At 45.6% G+C, this 21939-nt stretch overlaps 1 protein-coding gene across 1 annotated transcript in view; it reads right to left on the bottom strand.

Moving 5' to 3' along the window:
* Positions 1–21939, bottom strand: part of LOC126526714 (uncharacterized) — a 140741-nt gene that overhangs the window by 84228 nt on the left and 34574 nt on the right. Inside the window, exons 2-3 of the mRNA XM_055068347.2 lie at positions 15390–16309; positions 929–1174 (exon numbers count right to left, since the gene is read on the bottom strand). Of these exons, the coding sequence (XP_054924322.2) occupies positions 929–1174; positions 15390–16309 (1166 nt within the window). The remainder of the gene's footprint in view (positions 1–928; positions 1175–15389; positions 16310–21939) is intronic.

Below are 21939 nucleotides of genomic sequence, written 5' to 3'. Positions count from 1 at the left end.
ACTGCAAAATGCCACGCACACGGCTCAAAGCACGACTAGCGTGGTCAGCACGCTTTCACACCAAAATAAACACGAACTGAATGAACATGGCGGCGCCGCAGTGCCGCATCATTCTGGCGCCTTTAGTTGCGTACATGATAAATTCGTTTCTTTATTGTGCTGTTTCGCTTCCCGCTAAACACAAATTATATTGTTAAAAGCTGTTCAATATCTGAAATGAACTTTTGTGTCCTTTTTCTATGCATTACATTTTGCGTCGTTGAAAGCGTTGGTGGCGAGGCTAGGCACTCCTTCAAACCGTTGGCGGCGAGGCTACGCACTCGGCCAGCAAAGTGCGTTCCGTGAACGTACTCCGACTTGAGTGCACTCATCTGAGAGTACACTGCGCTGCGACGTTAAGATTTGGGAAAGTGCACTTAAAAACCGAGTGCACTCGCCGTAAGTGCACTTAACTTGCCCGCTTGACAGGGGTATAATTGGGAGATCGCGAAAGGCAGCCCATGGGTTAAGCGTGGGTGCCATTCACAGCAGCCGCGCGGACAGACCACCGTTATATATATATATATATATATATATATATATATATATATATATATACTGAGAAATGAATTTCGTACAACATGCTGCGCAGTGCTGTTACTAGCCTTCCGCAGCCGCATGATTGTCTGTCGGCACTTGCTTAGGAAATACCTCCTCGCTCCACCGTTAAGTATCCCACCTTAGCATTCGAAATTCCTGGCACAGCTAAGCAGAGAAGTTGCATAGCGCGTTTGTTTAATGAGTGAACATGCTGATTGTCTGGTTTGTCAAGTGAACAGTCTTCGCCCGTCCTAGTGCTTTCCATCTAGAACAGTATTTGGTGCCATCCAAAAGCCCTGTTTGAGCGTGCCACACACTGAGTCATGAAGTGCGTGAAGAAAGTACTTACAAATGGTAGCGGGAAGTTAGGAACAGGCCTCCTGTGCAGTGATCCGAAGGCCGCTTTCTTGGGGAACATTTGGGCCATGATCGCGGGCTGAATTCCCGGCTGAAACACGGGCCCGCCGCGGTGCGCTGAACCTGGCAGTTTGCAGCACGTGCGCAGGACGCCGCACTGGCCGAAGCTGGGCCCGCCCAGCATGCGTTGCATTATGTCCGTCGCGTAAGCAGGCACTGCCTCCAAAGTGCCTTCACTCTGCGCAAAGCCAAAGTTTGCTGTTGGTGGACCAGCATCATAGCAACTGACAAAAAGCATTTTGACCTATAACAGAGTATACAACCAGCATTGTGCATGTGGTTTGCGTTGCCCCCTGCAAGCAACTTCACTATGAGAGTGGAGCAAGTTTTGTGCGATGGCGTTCAGGATTTGTTTAGGACAAGGAGAAAACGAGGCCGAACATAGCCGAGTCGGCCTTTGGGGGGGGGGGGGGGGGGGGGAGGGTGGCTTGTTTGACATTACTTATGCTTGTTTTTTTCGAATTTAAGCATAGACGCTCGGCAGCGCAACACTTTTGTGTGCTGTTGCGTTGCGAGCTGATGCTTAACTGATGCTTAACGTTGAAAATAGACAGAAGTGTTTGGGTTACACATGATAACGGCAGTTTGCTGCAAGACAAGATGTGTTGCGCTTTTGTAATGATGTGCAGAAGAAAGTTCATCAAGCGGCAGCGTTCCCTAGTGTCGCAAGCCATGATCTTTGCGCAACGAGAGCAGCATTCCGGGCAAGTTGGTAATCCATTACTATGGGCTTGGTTGCTGTACCACAATGCAGACAACTAACCCGATGCTCTTCGTCACGCAGGTGTTCATAGCTATCGTCGCCCACGAGCAGCTGTCATCACGGATAACTGCGGTTATGAACACGTCACTGGAATATGAGCTGCTGCCCCTCATCAAAGGAGCCGGCACGTGGTCACCTTTTATGCCATCTGGCGCCTGCGCCATAGGAATCGACTGCGCAACTTTATCTGTGTCAGCGCCGCCATGCGACATCTGAATGCTGGATTCCCTGTGGAAATTCCCATCGGCACTGACACTCGTGCTCCCTTCAAGTATAAAGCAGCCGCGATTGTCCACACCGCTCTGCGGGCTCGGTTGCTGTACCACAATGCAGGCAACTAACCCGTTGCTCTTCGCCACACAGGTTGGTAACAAGTATTCTCTTTTTGCGAAGAAGTCTAGCAATTATCTTCTGGTGCAGCTGCCGAGCCCCCGGCGCTGTGTCGCTATTGCTGTTGAGAGTGTTTGTGCCGTCCTTGCTTCACTTGTCAGGAGACATCGAAGGTAACCTGGGTCCCGATACTGCTCACCTTGTACTAAAAGAGCTGCAAAAACTATTAGCCGGCCAAAACCAAACACAGAAAAACTGACTGCAAGACATGCCGGTCTCAATCTGGAAGGAAACAGCACCATACATATCAATACATTGCTCAACACAGGGCAGTACGCTTCTATGCGGCAAAGAATATTAGAAGTCCTTAACATCGATAGAACACGCCTGAAGGCCACGGTCAAAATGTAAATCACAGAAAGGAAAGACATTAGGAACCAACTACTGGCAACGAATAAGACGGTGTCCGATTTGAATTCCCGAGTGACAGTAGTCGAAAAACTTTGCCAAAGCATCATCCCGTTGGGGGCGTTTTTACAAGATAAGTTGGGCCTTCTGCCTGTAATCAACACTCACCTTGTCAAGAGTTCAGACACTGTGATTGATTTTTTGAGTTGATTTTGAGTTGACTTTTTCAGTTGATTTTGAGTTGATTGAGTTGTGAGCAACTGACCACGGCGGCGGTCAGACCTGCGACGCTGCAGAGGGTGCTACGAATCCCTGGCTCCGGACAGGCTGCCATTGGAATATGAACCTGGCAACGTTTAACGCTAGAACGTTATCTAGTGAGGCGAGTCTAGCAGTGCTATTGGAGGAACTAGAGGGCAGTAAATGGGATATAATAGGGCTCAGTGAAGTTAGGAGGCCAAAACAAGCATATACAGTGCTAAAAAGCGGGCACGTCCTGTGCTACCGGGGCTTAGCGGAGAGACGAAAACTAGGAGCCGGATTCCTGATTAATATAGATATAGTTGGTAACATACAGGAATTCTATAGAATTAACGAGAGGGTGGCAGGTCTTATTGTGAAACTTATTAAGAGGTACAAATTGAAGGTCGTACAGGCCTACGCCCCTATATCCAGTCATGATGACCAGGAAGTCGAAAGCTTCTATGAAGACGTGGAATCGGCGATGGGTAAAGTCAAAACAAAATACACTATACTGATGGGCGACTTCAATGCCAAGGTAGGCAAGAAGCAGGCTGGAGACAAGGCAGTGGGGGAATATGGCATAGGCACTAGGAATAGCAGGGGAGAGTTATTAGTAGAGTTTGCGGAACAGAATAATATGCGGATAATGAATACCTTCTTCCGCAAACGAGATAGCCGAAAATGGACGTGGAGGAGCCCGAACGGCGAGACTAGAAATGAAATAGACCTCATACTCTGCGCTAACCCTGGCATCATACAAGATGTGGACGTGCTACGCAAGGTGCGCTGCAGTGACCATAGGATGGTCAGAACTCGAATCAGCCTAGACTTGAGAGGGAACGGAAGAAACTGGTACGTAAGAAGCCGATAAATGAGTTAGCGGTAAGAGGGAAAATAGAGGAACTCCAGATCAAGCTACAGAACAGGTATTCGGCTTTAACTCAGGAAGAGGACCTTAGTGTTGAAGCAATGAACGACAATCTTGTGGGCATCATTAAGGAGTGTGCAATAGAAGTCGGTGGTAACTCCGTTAGACAGGATACTAGTAAGCTATCGCAGGAGTCGAAAGATCTGATCAAGAAACGCCAATGTATGAAAGCCTCTAACCCTACAGCTAGAATAGAACTGGCAGAACTTTCTAAGTCAATCAACAAGCGTAAGACAGCTGACATAAGGATAGACATGGATAGAATTGAACATGGAACGGAGGAAGCCTAAAAGCAGTGAAGAAGAAACTAGGTATTGGCAAGAACCAGATGTATGCATTAAGAGACAAAGCCGGCAATATCATTACTAATATGGATGAGATAGTTCAAGTGGCTGGGGAGTTCTATAGAGATTTATACAGTACCAGTGGCACCCACGACGATCATGGAAGAGAGAATAGTCTAGAGGAATTCGAAATACCACAGGTAACACCGGAAGAAGTAAAGAAAGCCTTGGGAGCTATGCAAAGGGGGAAGGCAGCTGGGGAGAATCAAGTAACAGCAGATTTGTTGAAGGATGGTGGGTAGATTGTTCTAGAGAAACTGGCCACCCTGTATACGCAATGCCTGAGGACTTCGAGCGTACCGGAATCTTGGAAAAACGCTAACATAATCCTAATCCATAAGAAAGGGGACGCCAAAGACTTGAAAAATTATAGACCGATCAGTTTACTGTCCGTTGCCTACAAAGTATTTACTAAGGTAATTGCAAATAGAATCAGGAACACCTTAGACTTCCGTCAACCAAAAGACCAGGCAGGATTCCGTAAAGGCTACTCAACAATAGACCATATTCACACTATCAATCAGGTGATAGAAAAATGTGCGGAATATAACCAACCTTTATATATAGCTTTCATTGATTACGAGAAAGCGTTTGATTCAGTCGAAACCTCAGCAGTCATGGAGGCATTGCGGAATCAGGGCGTAGACGAGCCGCATGTAAAAATACTGAAAGATATCTATAGCGGCTCCACAGCCACCGTAGTCCTTCATAAAGAAAGCAACAAAATCCCATTAAAGAAAGGCGTCAGGCAGGGAGATACGATCTCTCCGATGCTATTCACAGCGTGTTTACAGGAGGTATTCAGAGACCTGGATTGGGAAGAATTGGGGATAAGAGTTAATGGAGAATACCTTAGTAACTTGCGATTCGCTGATGATATAGTAACTCAGGGGACCAACTGCAATGCATGCTCACTGACCTGGAGAGGCAAAGCCGAAGGGTGGGTCTAAAAATTAATCTGCAGAAAACTAAAGTAATGTCTAACAGTCTCGGAAGGGAACAGCAGTTTACAATAGGTAGTGAGGCACTGGAAGTGGTAAGGGAATACATCTACTTAGGACAGGTAGTGACTGCGGATCCGGATCATGAGATTGAAATAATCAGAAGAATAAGAATGGGCTGGGGTGCGTTTGGCAGGCATTCTCAGATCATGAGCAGCAGGTTCCCATTATCCCTCAATAGAAAAGTATATAAAAGCTGTTTCTTACCAGTACTCACGTACGGGTCAGAAACCTGAAGGCTTATCAAAAGGGTTCTACTTAAATTGAGGACGATGCAACGAGCTATGGAAAGAAGAATGATAGGTGTAATGTTAAGGGATAAGAAAAGAGCAGATTGAGTGAGGGAACAAATGCGAGTTAATGACATCTTAGTTGAAATCAAGAAAAAGAAATGGGCATGGGCTGGACACGTAATAAGGAGGGAAGATAACCGATGGTCATTAAGAGTTACGGAATGGATTCCAAGGGAAGGAAAGCGTAGTAGAGGGTGGCAGAAAGTTAGGTGGGCGGATGAGATTAAGAAGTTTGCAGGGACAACATGGCCACAATTAGTACATGACCGGGGTAGTTGGAGAAGTATGGGAGAGGCCTTTGCCCTGCAGTGGGCATAACGAGGCTGATGATGATAATGATGATTTGACCGTGGCCTTTAGGCGTTTCCTATCGATGTTAAAGACTTCTAGTATTCTTTGCCGCATGGAAGCGTACTGCCCTGTGTTGAGCAATGTATTGATGTGTATGGTGCTGTTTACTTCCAGAATGAGGCCGGCATGTCTCGCAGTCAGTTGCTAGAACTTTTACAGCATTATTTTAATTGCACTTCCATCCCTTGGGGTAACCAATGTTTTTTTGCAAGAGAGCGGAGTTTGTATTGGCTCCTGTATTGTTCCCATCCTTAGTGACTTGTTTTTATCCTGTTTAGACCATGACATTTCACTACAAGTGCAAGGCACGGTAGTCTTTAAGACATTTAGATACTCTGACGACTTTTTAACTTTCATTGACTGCTCTTCTGATGCTTTCATTCTGGAAACAAAGAAAGCGTTGCAAACGAATAAGAAGTGCTTAGTTCCCCTTCAAGCTACTCACGAGTTGCCGGTAGAGAGGTCTATTTGCTTTCTTGATCTTCGCCAAAGCTTTCAAGACAGCCACACGTGTTAGTAGTATGAGCCGCGAGCCACCAAGCCCCTTCTGCCGTATATATGTCCGCTCATTCTAAGCTTGTTAAGCGGGTCATTATCAGTTTCTGCTTCAAGAATGCCCTTAGGCAGGCTTGCTGCCATGTAGTGGACGTAAGTTTTTAAAAGCAAACTCGACGTTTGACCTTGGCAGGATATCCTAAGGTGGTGCAAGTGTCTGTCACGGAACGCATTTTAAGAGAAGCGCGATCCAGCGCGCATATGTCAGTTGCCGATGCCCCTCCCGGCAAACGCCCCAAAGTAAATCTTGTGCCTTACATGCACGGGATTCTGGCAGCAGTGGCATTGCAGGACCCACATCTGAAGCCTGAATCCTGTGTATGCGCAGTTGTCCTTGTCGGCCGCTGTTTCTTCGGTGACCGTCTTCGTCGTGCCATCCCGCCGCCTTGCTTCCCTGGACGGCGCTGAATCATCCACACTGGGTGAATCTGCGACTGCGCAGCCACTTCGTGGTCTGCTGCTGGCATCGGCAAAATCACCACTGGAGATCGCTGCTATCGCTGCGCGCCCTATAAACAAGCCGACATCGACACCTGCTCTTCACTGGCAGCTGCGGCATTGCATGACCCAGATCTGAAGCCCGAATCCTCTGTTTGCGCAGGTGTCCTGGTCGGCCGCTGTTTCTTCAGTGACCGTCTTCGTGGTGCCATCCCGCCGCCTTGCTTCCCTGGACGGCGCTGAATCATCCACACTGGGCGAATCTGCGACTGCGTAGGCATTTCGTGGTCTGCTGCTGGCATCGGCAAAATCACGACTGGAGATCGCTGGTATCGCTGCGCGCCCTATAAACAAGCCGACATCGACACCTGCTCTTCACTGGCAGCTGCGGCATTGCATGACCCAGATCTGAAGCCCGAATCCTCTGTTTGCGCAGGTGTCCTGGTCGGCCGCTGTTTCTTCAGTGACCGTCTTCGTGGTGCCATCCCGCCGCCTTGCTTCCCTGGACGGCGCTGAATCATCCACACTGGGCGAATCTGCGACTGCGCACCCCCTTCGTGGTCTGCTGCTGGCATCGGCAAAATCACCACTGGGGATCAGTGTTATCGCTGCTTGCCCTATAAAGAAGCCGACATCGACACCTGCTCTTCACTGGCAGCAGCGGCATTGCATGACCCAAATCTGAAGCCTTAATCTTCTGTTTGCGCAGGTATTCCCAAGTTTTCCTTGTATTCTTTTTTTTCCTGCCACTGCTGCTGCTGCTGCCATCAACTGCATTTTTTCCGTTTTTTTTTTTCTATCCGAGTCTGTTTAATACTCATAACATGCCAACGAATGCAGAACTATCAAAGAAGATTGAGGAGCTGGAAGTTAAAATTACCAACGTGGCTAAAAGCACGCATGAACTAGTCTTTGGTAAGATCTTGCTAAGAATAAGGGAGTCTGGGATTGACGTTGTCGAGCTAAAAAAAGGAAGTTGATTCCTTGAATACAAGTGCCGAGCACTTGAACGCTCTTGTAGAAGAACTACGTAGCCAAAATACTACCCTAATTGCTGAGAACAAACAACTGAAATCTCAAAACCAGTCATTGACTCGCAAGATGGAGGAGCTTGAACAGTACTCTCGGCTTGGCAATGTCGAGATCAAGGGCATTTCTTGCTCCCAGGGGGAGGACTGTATCGCAATAATGACAACAGTAGGAGACAAAATTGGCTGTCCCGTATCGCCTAGCGATCTGGACATTGTTCATCGCGTACCCACCAGAGCTAACGGCAAGAAAAATATCATTGCTCGGTTCTTCTCCAGAACTAAGAAAGCTGATTTTGTGAGCAAAGCGCGTAAAGCCAAACTCTGTTTTAGTGACACTGGATTTTCAAGCTGATTTATTGCTCCCGTCTTTGTAAACGAGCATCTCACCCCATCCAACAAGGCTCTCTTTTCTAAAGCCCTAACTTGGAAGAAAAAAAGGAACTGGATGTTGTTTTGGACAGACAACTGCCAAATCAAGGCTAGGAAAACCACTAACAGCAAAGCTCTCGGCATTCGAGACGAATCTGACCTAACCAAAATAGACTGGAGCTCATTGTTTAACCAATTCACATAACAATTATGGCTTCCCTACTGAAACCCCATCAAGTGAATTCCTTTTTAAGCGGATTTCATTCCATCATTCATTTTAACGCTAGGAGTCTTCGTAAGCACTTCGACTCAATCGATAATTTCCTCACATCGCTAACTAGTTCGTTTTCGCTAATTGCCATTACTGAAACTTGGTTATCTGACGACGACAAAAATTTGTATTGCTTCCCTAACTATAAATCGGAATACTCAATAGATTAACGAGCTATCACAGTGGTGCGGCCATATTTCTTTCTCCTAATATTATTTATCGAAGAAGACATGACCTATCTTAACCATTACTAATTGCGAATCTGTTTGGATTGAATTCAGTAACTGCTTTCTTGCTCAGGACAACAAGGATTTCATATTTGTATTTACCGTTCTCCTTCATCATCAGTTAATGATTTCTGTACCAATCTTGATCATATCTTACACACTATATCACTAGAAAATAAGAATGATGTTATAATGGGTGATATAAATATTAATTTACTCGATGAAACATCACTCATATGTATTCACAATATTAGTTTGTTCCATAGCTACGGATATGATTGTTAAATTGACGTCCGCACACGTAAAGTTTCTAACGACACAGGTACACTTATTGATTATGCTTTTTCTTACCTCCTTCATTCACCAGAGACAAATGTTTTGCACATCGACATCACTGATCATTATCCCCTGCTCTTACGCTTCAACTCCAACGTGCGAACTTGCCTACCTTCACATACTAACGATTTTCTGGAGACAGTCGGCTTCAAAACTGCTGTTGTTAAAACAATTTGGTCTGAAATCAAATCACTAAACGACCCGCAAAAAGCCGTTTCCACATTTTTTTTCACGTATTATATAATACGACAGTTCACCTCCAAAAAGAAATGTAAAGAAACTAGCATTTTCTCACAATCCATGGATCTCGGAGCAGTTAACAGCATTGCGTAAATGGGATAACTTATATAGGAAAACCAAAAGGCAACTGCTTAACGTGAACTAACGTGCCCGATATAAAAACTTTTGTAACACTCTTACCTGTAAATTAAAATCAGCTAAACGATTATATTTCGAGCAAGAAATTTTACAGGCGGCTAATAACAGTAAAAAAAAGTATGGGAGATCGTCAACTCTTTCTTAAACAGGAACACACGACTAAACCAAGTATCCAGAATTTTAAATGATGGAGTCGAGCTCAATTCCCCTGCCGATATGTCTGAGGCTTTTAGTAGTTTTTCCTTTCCTAACAATTTACCTTCCCCTAGACAGACATTCAGCATGAACCGTCTACCTCATTCATGCTTTTTATTTCCTACAACGCCAGAAGAAATAACTGCAGTTATAAATAATCTAAAAGTGACAAGCGCGCGAATTGATGAGGTCCACCCTGCTAACATTAAATTAATTGTGCGCTTAATTTCAGATATACTTTCATTTATTGTTAATTTATTATTCAAAACTGGTTTATTTTCTTCTAAATTCAAGCGTGGCAAAAGCATCCCAATTTTAAAAAAAGGCGATAGCTCATTATTAAATAATCATAGACCTATTTGCATTCTACAATTCTGTGGGAAAGTTGAGAAACTAATTGAAATGCGGCTAACGAAATACCTTTCTAAATTTAAGATTCTCTCTTCATGCCAGTTTGGTTTTCGCCACGGATATTCCACAGAGCTGGCACTCATTCATCTTACTGATCAACTAAAGAAAAAAGAAATAATCGACGACGGATTTCTCATCCCCTCAGTTTTTATCGATCTAACGCAAGCATTTGATAGCATAAATCCTAATATCCTTTTTTTTTTCGAAGGTGGAAGCAATTGGCATTTGTGGGCCTGCTTTCTCACTACTAAAATGCTACTTGTATAACAGAGTTAAAGTTGTTTCCTTTTCCGACGCTTATTATCGACAGCGAATTACTAAGGTTGGTGTGCCCCAGGGATCTATCCTGGGGCCACTTCTGTTTTTGGTTTATATTAATGATTTACCTGTCTCTCTTCCACAAAATGCATTCTGTACGCAGATGACACCACTATATTCACTTTTCATAAAGAGATCTCTCGTTAATAAGTTAGATGCTGACTTGGAAAATATTCTAGGGTGGTGTAACGTTAACATGGTATCTATTAATGCAAGTAGGACTAAATTTGTTGTATTCTCTTCACATCAGCGAAACATACCATCCATTCTACCTATCACTTTCGGTTCTCACTGCCTTCCTCCAAGTTCATGTTCATCTTTCCTTGGTATTCTACGTGATTGTAATTTGAAATATCACAATCATATTGCTCACATAAAAAAGAATATAGCTTATGGTATACGCATCTTAATCAAAACACGGCCTTAATTCACACGTGACCACATTACTCTTACTTTACCACTCTTTTGCCCACTCTCACAATACTTATGGCACAATATGTTGGGGTAACATCTATAATACTCATACTGTATCTCTCCAGACAGTTCAGAACCGAGCCATAAGAATCATTACTTACAGCCCACCCTTTCCTAATGCCACATCCCTACTACACGAGAATAACATACTTACCATATCTGGACTCACTAAATACAACCTAGGTATTTTTTTCTAGATTTGTGAATAATGAGCTACCATCGATTCCATTCTCGCCTTCTAACCTGATGATTCATAGTACCACCAGATTTGCGTTGAATAACAATTTTCTTTTACCAAGAATCAGCACTACCTATGGTAAACAGACTGTAGAATTCACTTCCATATCAATATGAAACACCTTTCCTTTTACAATGAAAAACGCAAGATCTTTATCACACTTTAAAAGGGAAATAAAAATGCATTTTTTATTGACAGATTAACGACAAAGATTACCGTAGTCGGTCTTTGTTCGCTATTCTTATTCTCGTTTTCTTTTCTCTCTTTTTCTTTCTTTTGGTGTTGTAAATAAACTGTTGGTATTTTGTTCCCGCACAATTTTGCTGCTACCATGAGATATGCTAAACGTTATTTTTCGCAATCAATCCTGTATTTTGTTCTGCAACCATTCTTTTTTGTTTCTTGTATACTTCCTTATTATATGATGTTGTTGCTTTTAGATTTTAACTACAATAACTGTTCTTGTACAGGAGGTCCCGATACAGTCTTTGACTATGGGACCTCCTTCTGATAGTTGGGTCATACTTGCAATATGACCCAACTTCTAATAATAAAATTCTGATTCTGATACCCCATCACTTGAAAAAGATGGCCCAAAGGGCAAATGTAAGAGTTGTCTTTTCTGCTCCCAACAAGGTCGGCAAGCTTTGCAAGCTGACGGATTCAAACGCCGTCCCATCTGATAAGTGCACAAAGCATCACCGCAAAAAGTTCGTCGAGTGTGTTCACGGGGTGGTTTACAACCTCCCGCTTTCTTGTGGGAAGCAATATATCGGGCAAACTGGGCGTTGCCTCAGTGATCGGCTCCGTGAACACCGCCACAACTTAAAGAATGGCACCGTTGGGTCCTTGGCGATTCATTGTCGCGATCGTGGCTGCAAACCTATCGAGAACGAAGGAACGATTGTGTCCCGTGGCAGGACGGAGCTCATCCTTGAAATAACTTAAGCCCATAATTGCAAAATTGGGTCTTGAGTATGTTAGTTTCCCTTCACTGGCTCTCAGAGAAAAAGAACTAAGTTTCTTGGAGGTGCGATCACATGACTCACAACTATGTTACACAAATGCGCAGTTCGTTCTCATGTAAGCGCATGCGGAGTCTGCACTGTTTGACATGTGTAAACCAATTCAGTGGTACAATAAACTTAGTTTAAAGCTTCCGCTTGGTGTCACTTTTCGGGCAGATGGTTCTAGGAAAACTGGCAACCCTTACACGCAATGCCTCATGACCTCAAGCGTACCAGAATCTTGGAAGAACGCCAACCTAATCTTAATCCATAAGAAAGGGGACGCCAAAGACTTAAAAAATTATAGAACGATCGGCTTACGTTCCGTTGCCTACAAAGTATCTACTAAGGTGATCGCAAACAGAATCAGGAACACCTTAGACTTATGTCAACGAAAGGACCAGGCAGGCTTTCGTAAAGGCTACTGAACAATAGACCATATTCACACTACCACTCAGGTGATAAAGAAATGTGCGGAATATAACCAACGCTCATATATAGCTTTCATTGATTACGAGAAAGCGTTTGATTGAGTCGAAATCTCAGCAGTCATGGAGGCATTACGGAATCAAGGTGTAGACGAGCCGTAAGTAAAAATACTGAGATATTTATAGCGGCTCCACAGCCACCGCAGTCCTCCATAAAGAAAGCAAGAAAATCTCAGTAAAGAAAGGCGTCAGACAGGGACATACGATCTTTCCAATGCTATTCACAGCGTGTTTACAGTAGGTATTCAGAGACCTGCATTGGGAAGAATTGGGGATAAGAGTTAATGAAGAATACCTTAGTTACTTGCGATTCGCTGATGATATTGCCTTGCTTAGTAACTCATGACCAAATGCAATACATGCTGTAAGAGTTGTCGGACGATCCCACCGCTGTTACCAGTTGGAGGAGACGTCGGACGATTCCGCCGCTGCCACCATTTGTAAGGGTTGAAGGTCGTAGAGAGGAACTTGGGAGGAACTAGGCGTACAGGGTTTATTTACAGTATTCAGATTTTAAACAAGAGATCCATCGACAGTCTGGCGTGGTTCCCAAATGGAGCCCGCAAGACGAACATACAGCACACAGCATACGAGTACGAACACGAGCAGAGAGCACGACGACGAGCACACACTAGCAGCCGACAACAACCGCTTATGAGCATTCCATTGGTCCCTAGTTCTCTAGGTGAGGGAAACGGCTGTTCAATCGGACTGTCCATAGTCGTTTGGGCGTAGTTGACCCGACTTGGAGGAGCGGGCTCGCACACTTGGAGGAGGAGGGCTCATGCACTTTGGATTCTCAGAACCCGTGTTGAGCGCGTCCCGTAGCCAGGAGGTCACGCCCGACCCCAGCCGGCGCTTCTAAATTCCAGAGGGGACCTCGCAGTGTCCTCCGCCGCTGTCCATTGTCTGGCGTCTTCAAAGGCCCGTGAAAAGGCACCGCAAGGCATCTCCTTCCAGGAAATCCCCCTGCTTCAGTCGAGCCGTGAAGGCGTTGGCGATTTCACTGACAATAGTTTGTCCGCCAATCGCGTTTAGTCATAGCGGCGCCGAGGGGTTGTTGACGCGCCACCTCGTGGTTCCTACGAAACAAGTCACCGCAGCGGGTGTTGAAGGCTTCCATGGTATCTTCGGGGAAGCTCGCCACGCTCGCAGCTGCAGCTGGCTGCGAAAACTTGCATGTTGCCCCCACGGCAGGCCATTCCTAACAATGCTCACTGATCTCGAGAGGCAAAGCAGAAGGCTGGGTCTAAAAATTAATCTGCAAAAAACTAAAGTAATCTTTAACAGTCTAGAACAGAAGTTTACTATAGGCAGCGAAGCACTGGAAGTGGTAAGGGAATACATCTACTTAGGACAGATAGTGACCGCGGATCCGGATGATGAGAGTGAAATAATCAGAAGAATAACAATGGACTGGGGTGCGTTTGGTAGGCATACTCAGATCATGAACAGCAGGTTGCCATTATCCCTGAAGAGAAAAATGTATAACAGCTGTGTCTTACCAGTACTCACCTATGGGGCAGAAACCTGTAGGCCTGCGAAAAATGTTATACTTAAATTTATGACAACACAACAAGCTATGGAAAGAAGATTGATGGGTGTAACGTTAAGGGGGGAATAGAAGAGAGCAGATTAGGTGAGGGAACAAACGGAAGATAATGACATCTTTGTTGAAATCAAGAAAAAGAAATGGGCATGGTCTGGCCATGTAATGAGGAGGGAAGATAACCGATGGTCATTAAGGGTTACAGACTGGATTCCAAGAGAAGGGAAGCGCAGCAGGGGGTGGCAGAAAGTTAGGTGGGTGGATGAGACTAAGAAACTTGCAGGGACAACATGGTGACAATAAGCAGATGATCGGTGTAGTTACATAAGTATGGAGAGGCCTTTGCCCTGCAGTGGGCGTAGCCAGGCTGATGATGATGATGATTACGTGTCTTCTTACGTACGTGTCTTTTTTGTTGCGCAGTCATACACGATGTTGCGTGACGTTCAATGTCTCTGTTTCTCAAAACAAATAAAATGATCTGAACCAAGATTGCCTCAAAAAGCCGAGTTTGGGCAATTGCACAGGCTTTGGAACGTCAACTGTAGCAGGGGGTGAAAAAATTCGACAGAGATACTCCAGACTGCTTAGGTGTGGGAATGCGAAAGCATTACAGACGTTTTGCTGAAATGATTTCTTTTCTGCGCGTTCTTTGGCTGCGCATGCACTCGCTTGCGTTAGAACTGCACCTCGGTAAGGCCAAATAAGAACGCACCCAGCGTCTCAACGCACTCACTTACCTGCGAGAAGTTCATAGCTCGAAGGACCGCCCAGCGCTATTCAATTGCACGTTAATGCTTTCTGTATTATAGACTCAGTTGATACACTCATGACTTGGCGTCTCCTCATACCCTCTGCCTGCGCCGTCACTTGCCCAATGACGCACGCACTTGGCCACACGTTTAGTCAGCCATATGGCTGCGACGTTACGTGCGCACTAACACACGCACTAGGCACACATTTAGTCAACCACATCCGCGGAGCCGCCGTGGCGTCGGGGAAGCGTGCTTGTCTCGCACTCCGGCGGCCCGTATTCGAGTCTCACGCAGACCAAAATTTACCTAAGATTCTTTTCAAAAGCGTTAATTTACTTCGTGTGCAGGAACCTCCCTGAAAATTTTGACTACAATTCGAGTACTTTCGATGTGGTTTTACTCTCTGCCGTCGGCTATTTTTAGTGCCATCATTTGGTCCCGCCACCCACTACAACGTCGGGTTTTCGCGTAACGGGGCATATAGTGATTCCACTTTAAGAAACTCATGGTGCGAAGGCCGGTGTAGTTAGGAGAATCACGCAGCTTAAGGTTAGCGCCGTTCTTGGTCGATGATCGGTCCTCATTGTGCTACTGGATTAAATACTGTCTTTTACTCCGCTGCCTTCTTTAACATACAAGATCCACGCCTATGACATGTCCGCCTAGCACACTGCGTAAGCAAGCGCTCTCACCTCGTTGGCGCCCCTCCTCATTCTGGACTGGGCGACGCTCTCGTTGCGCACATCAACCTTGTCGTTGCTCCGCTCGTCGATAGGAATGAGGAGGCCAGGGCCACTGAAAGGGCCACTAGGTCGGTTCGGCTGGTCCAGCCGGGGGTTAGCCAAGTAGCCCTCTTTGCACAGGTAGAAGGGCACGCACACGCACTCCGGGATTGCCAAGTCTGGAGCCACGGGGTAGTCCGGGGGCACGTCCGAACCAGCCACATACGACGCCCCCAGCGTGTTGCCGAAAGGTCCGCGTCCTTCGTCCAGCTGCTTGGCGGGGCGGGGGTGAAAGTTAACGGCGGCGCTCTTTTGGTCTTGTTTCTTTGCCCAGTCTGGTCGAACAATCGGTGGAAGGCCGTTGGAAGGCTGCTGCTGCTTCCGTGGGTAGTAAGAGGCTGGAGGCGTCGTGGGCTCGGAGGTGACCGGACCGTTCCTCTTCGGACCGACGGGTGAGAAGAAGTCACTGGGCACAAAATGTTGGGAACCACGGTGAACGTGGTCGGGCTTCTTTTCAGGGACTCCTATTATCGGGATGAAGCCTTTAATGGGGAAGTAGCTTTCAGGATCGTTCACTATCCGAGACTCGGGTGCTGGGGCGGAGTAGCCACTGTTCCGGCCACTAGTCGCTGAGTCGCCACTTGCGTCGATTATTTTCGCCTTGCGAAAACCGGAGGTCCTCGACTCGGCATTCGTGAAAGTTGGATCCCGCTCGAAGAACTTGGATCTTTGTCTGGCGTTACGCCCCACGATAATGACGCTTCCAGAGGTCGTGTTGTAGAGCTCGGTGTCATTGTGTAAACTGTCTAGTACCGTCATTCGGTACGTTATGGTTTCAGGTTTTGCGGTGCTGCTCGTCAGGTTGCTTCCTTCCATGAGGATGTGTGAGTCTAAAAAGCAAGAAAGAGAAACTCTGGTTATGAAGAAATTCCACAGCATAAAAACATATTTCGAAGGTACGGGATGTCTATCCTGTACCCGAGGTTTATACTAAGTGTCAAGAGTGAGTTTAATTATGGCAACATTGCCTTTGCGGTTTCACCTTCCCTTCTTTTCTTCCCTAATATATCCTGTGCAAATAATAAAATAGGCCAAAAATACTTATGCTTACAGACAGCTGCAGTTGTGGAAAGTCATACTCTACTGCTAGCTATTAGGCGAAAATATTGTGAAGCTACAGCATACGAAAGGAAGTGCATGTTTCAGCGTAGTACTTTGTTTGCTGAGATGGCGTTTTAACACAGCAAGCTGGTCGTTGCAATATACAATGATCGTAGTATCACACTCATTTACGGTGTTCATTAAAGGGGCCATGGCCCCAAATTTTCGTACTTGAACTAGGCATTGCATGCGCTACATGTTGGTTATACAATGCATGCATTGCATAGGAATATGCATTGCAGCCTCATGTATCCCACGGCAAGCTGGCAGGATTTTAGCGCATTTGGTGTTGTGTTTTAATTTAATTTCTTATGTCGAAGTTGAATGTAGCAAATGAGCTCTGCAGAAGCCCGTGGGATGGAAGATGAAGTGCCTGCTGGGATTTATCGCTCAAGGCCAACGCCGCCGACGCCGACACCGACGCCGACGACACCGGCTTTTCTGCGACACGAGCTCCTTAACGCTCTCGCGTTAATATATTCATTCATATTTAGAAGGCGCGCCGATCACGCCGAGTGAAAACGTCGGCGGCGGCAGCGGCGGCGCAGCGAGGGCAGTCAGCGGCGGAGCCGCGGCGCCCTCGGCGCACAACTCCAGCGGGGCCAGCACGCTGCTCTAGCTTCGCGCGCTCCTGGCTCCATCTGTCGTGCACGGCGCGAGCCTTGCTCTCTTCGTTTCTCCTCCAATGTCACCCATGTGTGGTGGCAATCAGAGCGCCGGCTCGGTAGCGGCTGATCTCGATGGTGACCAAGCCGAAACGCATAGCCGTTCGCCACTGCGCCCACCCTCCCTTCCTCCGTGGCGGCGACCGCGCGGTGTTCTGCGGTAGCCGTCTGTTCGCCGCGCAACGTTCCTATGCGCCTACGCGCTGCCTCCCGCGACGTTCCGTTAAGCGAGGCAGTCAAGCTACGCTCCGTTATCGGCGACTGGTGCGAAATGTTCCGCACGAGACAGATTGTCCGAGGCTCACAGAGGGTTCATATTATAATATAATCCGTCGGCCTATATAAATGGCTTATTCTCAGCCAGTTCTTTCTGAGCCATGAAATGGGAGTGGACTGTTTCTTGAAGAAGGAATACGTGCGAAGAATAAAAAGTTGTTTCTAACTGTACACACATGTCTTGCTCGAATTCTTTGACTCAATATATCGAAAAGCCAAAACAGCTGAAGAGCTGCGCTCAAAATTGGAATTGAAAAGTGAGCTAATCGTCGGCAATTTTTTTATGTGCCTAATTGTATTTCCTAGCAATAAATGCAAAGCTGTGATAAAGTTTATCTGGAAGAAACAAGCAACTTCTGGTCAGTAAAACCTCTTAGTGAATTTTATGCAGGCTTCTTCACACCACAAAAAAAATGTTAGCAATGTTAGAATTCAGTCTTACAGGGCAATGCAATAATATAGAGCAGTAAAGAGTCCTTCATAAACGGAGCTCGCCTGAACTCAGTTGCAAGCTTTCAGAACAAGTTCAGTGAGATTTAACTGTAACACAATTACCGGCTACAGACCTAGTGGATCATACCTTGTCGATATATCTAAAGTGTGAAAAATAAAAGTCCGCGCAGTACAAAGTACTTCAGAATGCGCAAGCTATCGTATAGACAGATATCCGGACGGTAGAAGATACGAGAGTGGAAGCAGCTGGTGTATAATGTGATATAAAATGCTTACGTTACACACTAGTGTCTTTTGAATATATTCACATAAAATACTGCTCAATGTGACTGCAGTGAAAAAAATACTCTTTTGCGGTACACCATTTCCTATTACCATTTTGGTTTAGTCGTCCATGCATCATGAGCGACCTTGAAAAGCGAGAGCGCACTTGTGGAAGGGGGCACCGCAGCTGCGGCGGCGTCCCCGTTCTCACGCAGTGACCGACAAGCAGCGGGCCGAGACGGGCTGACCGCAATCGGCCGCCCGCGACTGCTGCCAGCCACTGTGCCTGTCACGTGGTCGGCATGTCTGAGACAGTGCGTGAGGGGGACGCACAACATCCAATAGTTTCAGCTAAAGTAACGAATTTAAAGTGAACATCCTACCGACATAATGCAATAAACGTATCGAGAATGATGACGCTCAGTGCTAATTAAAAATTCAGGGAAAACAATGTTGCCCTCTGTAATGGTCGGAGGAAACAAAGAATGCTTATAAATAGATTAGCTCTTGCACCGTATGGAGTTGATTGTCTGCACGGCGTTGACTCTTTTAATGGTTAGACACAAGTGCAGCGTTCACGGGTAACCTATCTTTTATTTTTATTTTTTTGCGGAAAGAGAACGTTCAGTTTATGAATGATTCCAAGACCTTGTAAAACGTGAAATAAATGCGTTTCTATAATGGCTGCTAGCGAATGGGTGCTTCTGTGTTGAAAAACTAATTAATAAATGAAACAGGGAAGAATCGACATTTGTGGAAGTTGGCACTGGCTGAACATAATGAAGGAGCAGCGCAAGATGACATAGACAGAAGGCAGGAAATAGAGAGGACAGCCCTAAACTCACAACTGACTTTATTAGAGGCAGTACACACACTAAGGTACTACAACATATACCCACATGCTCTCCCATAAATGGCGTCGTTATCAGTGCACAGGCAAGCAGCAGAACCCTGTTGTCCATTATGCAAAAAAGAGGTGAGGCGTGCAGACAGGACACAAGAGTAGAGAAGTGGACAACACGAACGCCGACTATCCACTGACGGGAGCACTGAGGCGAAAAAAGAAAGAAGACACAAAACTCATCTCCGCAAGCTCAGGAATGGTATCACCACGTGTCAGTCGGGTACATGTGCCGGTCTACGTGAGAGATAACTGTTAAGGCACTTAATCTCTTCCTTATGTAAGGTAATCGAAGGCTGACTCACGCACGCACTTCCACCATTATAGATATGCCATGCCTCTACCATAAGTCGCGTATCTTCATTCTTATGCCTGCACAATATCGCACATTCATCTAACTCTGGCATGCAGTTACAATCTTGGCAATGTAGAGAAAGATTAGAAGGCGATCCACCGGTTAACGGGCTTTTATGTTCAATTAGCCTCTGATTGATACACCGCCCCGTTTGCCCTACGTAGAAATGGCCACAGCTAAGGGGAATTTTATAAACTACACCCATACGACAGTCAGTAAAACTGTTCATTATGCAAAAAAGAAGTAAGGCGTGCAGACAGGGCACAAGAGTAGAGAAGTGGACTATACGAACGCCGGTTAGTTATTGTTCTTATTGTGCTTCACTGAACAAATATCTGGTCTTTTTTGCCCTTTACCTGCCCCTTTTTCCTCTGTACGGCAGCGCATATATCTTACCTAGCTTATTGGGAGCAGTGAAAGCAACATTAGCATCATATCTACTTGCAACTTTTTTAAGCCGGTGCGACACTGAATGAATGTACGAAATAGTCACTACTCTTGTTTTGCTATTACTGCTTTCTGTAATAACGTCAATTCCCCTCGAAACCGACTTCTTTAGGCGCTCAGCCACAGTGGCCACTGCTACACAAGGATAACCTGCTTCTAATAGGCGCCGGACATGCGCATTAAAACTAGCGCTCATTTCGTGCATGCAGGATCTGGTGAGAAAGACTTCAGGCACGACATGGCAATTCCGTTTTTTACTATGGAATGCTTGTATTGAAAGTTTAGCAACGGCTTCGAAAATCTTGGGGGAGTACTGCCAACAAACGGGATTTTGTTCGAAGACCAAGGAAATGTCAAGAAACTAAATTACGCGTCGCTTAGGAAAGTCCTTGGTAAACTTTAATCCTCCTCCATAAAGATTAAATTGCTCACTTACTGAGGTAGTAGCGGTATGGAATTCTTCCCTATTGCAGAAAATCAGCTAATCATCAACGTAACGAAATATCTTGATAACGCTATCACCTAAGGCTTTCCTAAGCAGCTGTCAACCTTACTCAGGTAAATATTGCTAAGAATAGGGGCAACCTTTGAGCCAATACAAATGCCAGATTTCTGTAGAAAAACGCCATCTCTCCACCGAATCAGCGTCGACTTCACGTATATTGAAAGAATTTCTAGAAAAGCTCCCGTGGAAACACCGCATCTGTAAATAAAAGCCGACTCTTGCACTTGTTCTTTAATGCATTCATTTAAGGAATTTAGCAACCCGTCATGCGGCAAGGACTAATACACGTCTTCGATATCCATACTAACAGCTGTACAATCACCAGGATTTCCCTCTCTCAAATACTGAATTAGTGCCTGAGAATTACGCAAGCAAAAGGGGTCTGAAAAAACTAGTGAAGCTAAGCAGTTCTGTAGGTAACTAGCGACACAGACCTGCCACGTCGCTTTCTCTGACCCTATAGCACGAAAAGCAATTTCCTGCTTAAGTGTCTTCGCCGAGAAAACCAGTTCCAAGGTGAGGGATTTTGCTTTCTTGACATTAGAGACAACCCTATCAAGATTATGTCTTGACAGGAGGTCAACCGCACGGGGTCCGTGCGGTTGACATCAGAACACCCCGGCCGAAACGTCAATAAACCGCTTCATACGCGCGTCTGCTTCACTGTGAATATTTACCCGGACCCAGAACTGCCTTTTTCCTGGTATATATATATATATATATATATATATATATATATATATATATATATATCTATATATATATACATATATATAGATATATGGTACCCGCCGTGGTTGCGCAGTGGCTATGCGAAAACACCCGTGTACTTAGATTTAGGTGCACGTTAAAGATCCCCACGGCGTGCCTCATAATCAGAATTGGTTGTGGCACGTAAAACCCCATAATTCAATTTTAAATTTATACAGGGAGGCCCACAGTAGCTTAAAATCGCTTAAAAGAAATTGACCATCAGGACTAGAAATTTCTTACTAAATTATACAATCATCTGCAAACAGTAGCATTTTAACATGTATGTTTTCAGCAATGTCGTTAATGAACACTAGAAAGAAAAGGGGACCTAGGACAGAGCCCTACGGAATACCGGAATCCACTAGGACCGCATCAGGAAGGACACCATCGGCAACTACACTTTGACGTCTAAGCGAAAGATAGGCTTCAAGCTACGAGAGAAGGCAATCGTGTTTTAGGATGGGTTTTAATTTCAGCAATAATTTTGTGATCTGATTCGCGGTCTAACGCCTTCTGGAAGTCAAGAAAAATTATACCGACTTGACTTTGCCTATCTAATGCTGCTGCGAAGTCATGGACATCAATCAGTTGCGTAATAGTGGAAAGATCGCGACGGAACCCATCCTGTCAGTTATCAACAACGTGATTCTCCTCGAGAAAATTGCATTGCTTTGATGATGTGCTCTAGCAATTTGACGGAAGTGCACAGAAGAGAAGTCGGCCTGTAGGAAGAAGGTGCT

This window comes from Dermacentor andersoni, chromosome 8 (genome assembly GCF_023375885.2).
Source record: "Dermacentor andersoni chromosome 8, qqDerAnde1_hic_scaffold, whole genome shotgun sequence".
Lineage (NCBI taxonomy): Eukaryota > Metazoa > Arthropoda > Arachnida > Ixodida > Ixodidae > Dermacentor > Dermacentor andersoni.
The sequence above is the reverse complement of the archived record's forward strand: the minus strand, read 5'-3'. Positions and strand labels throughout refer to the sequence as shown.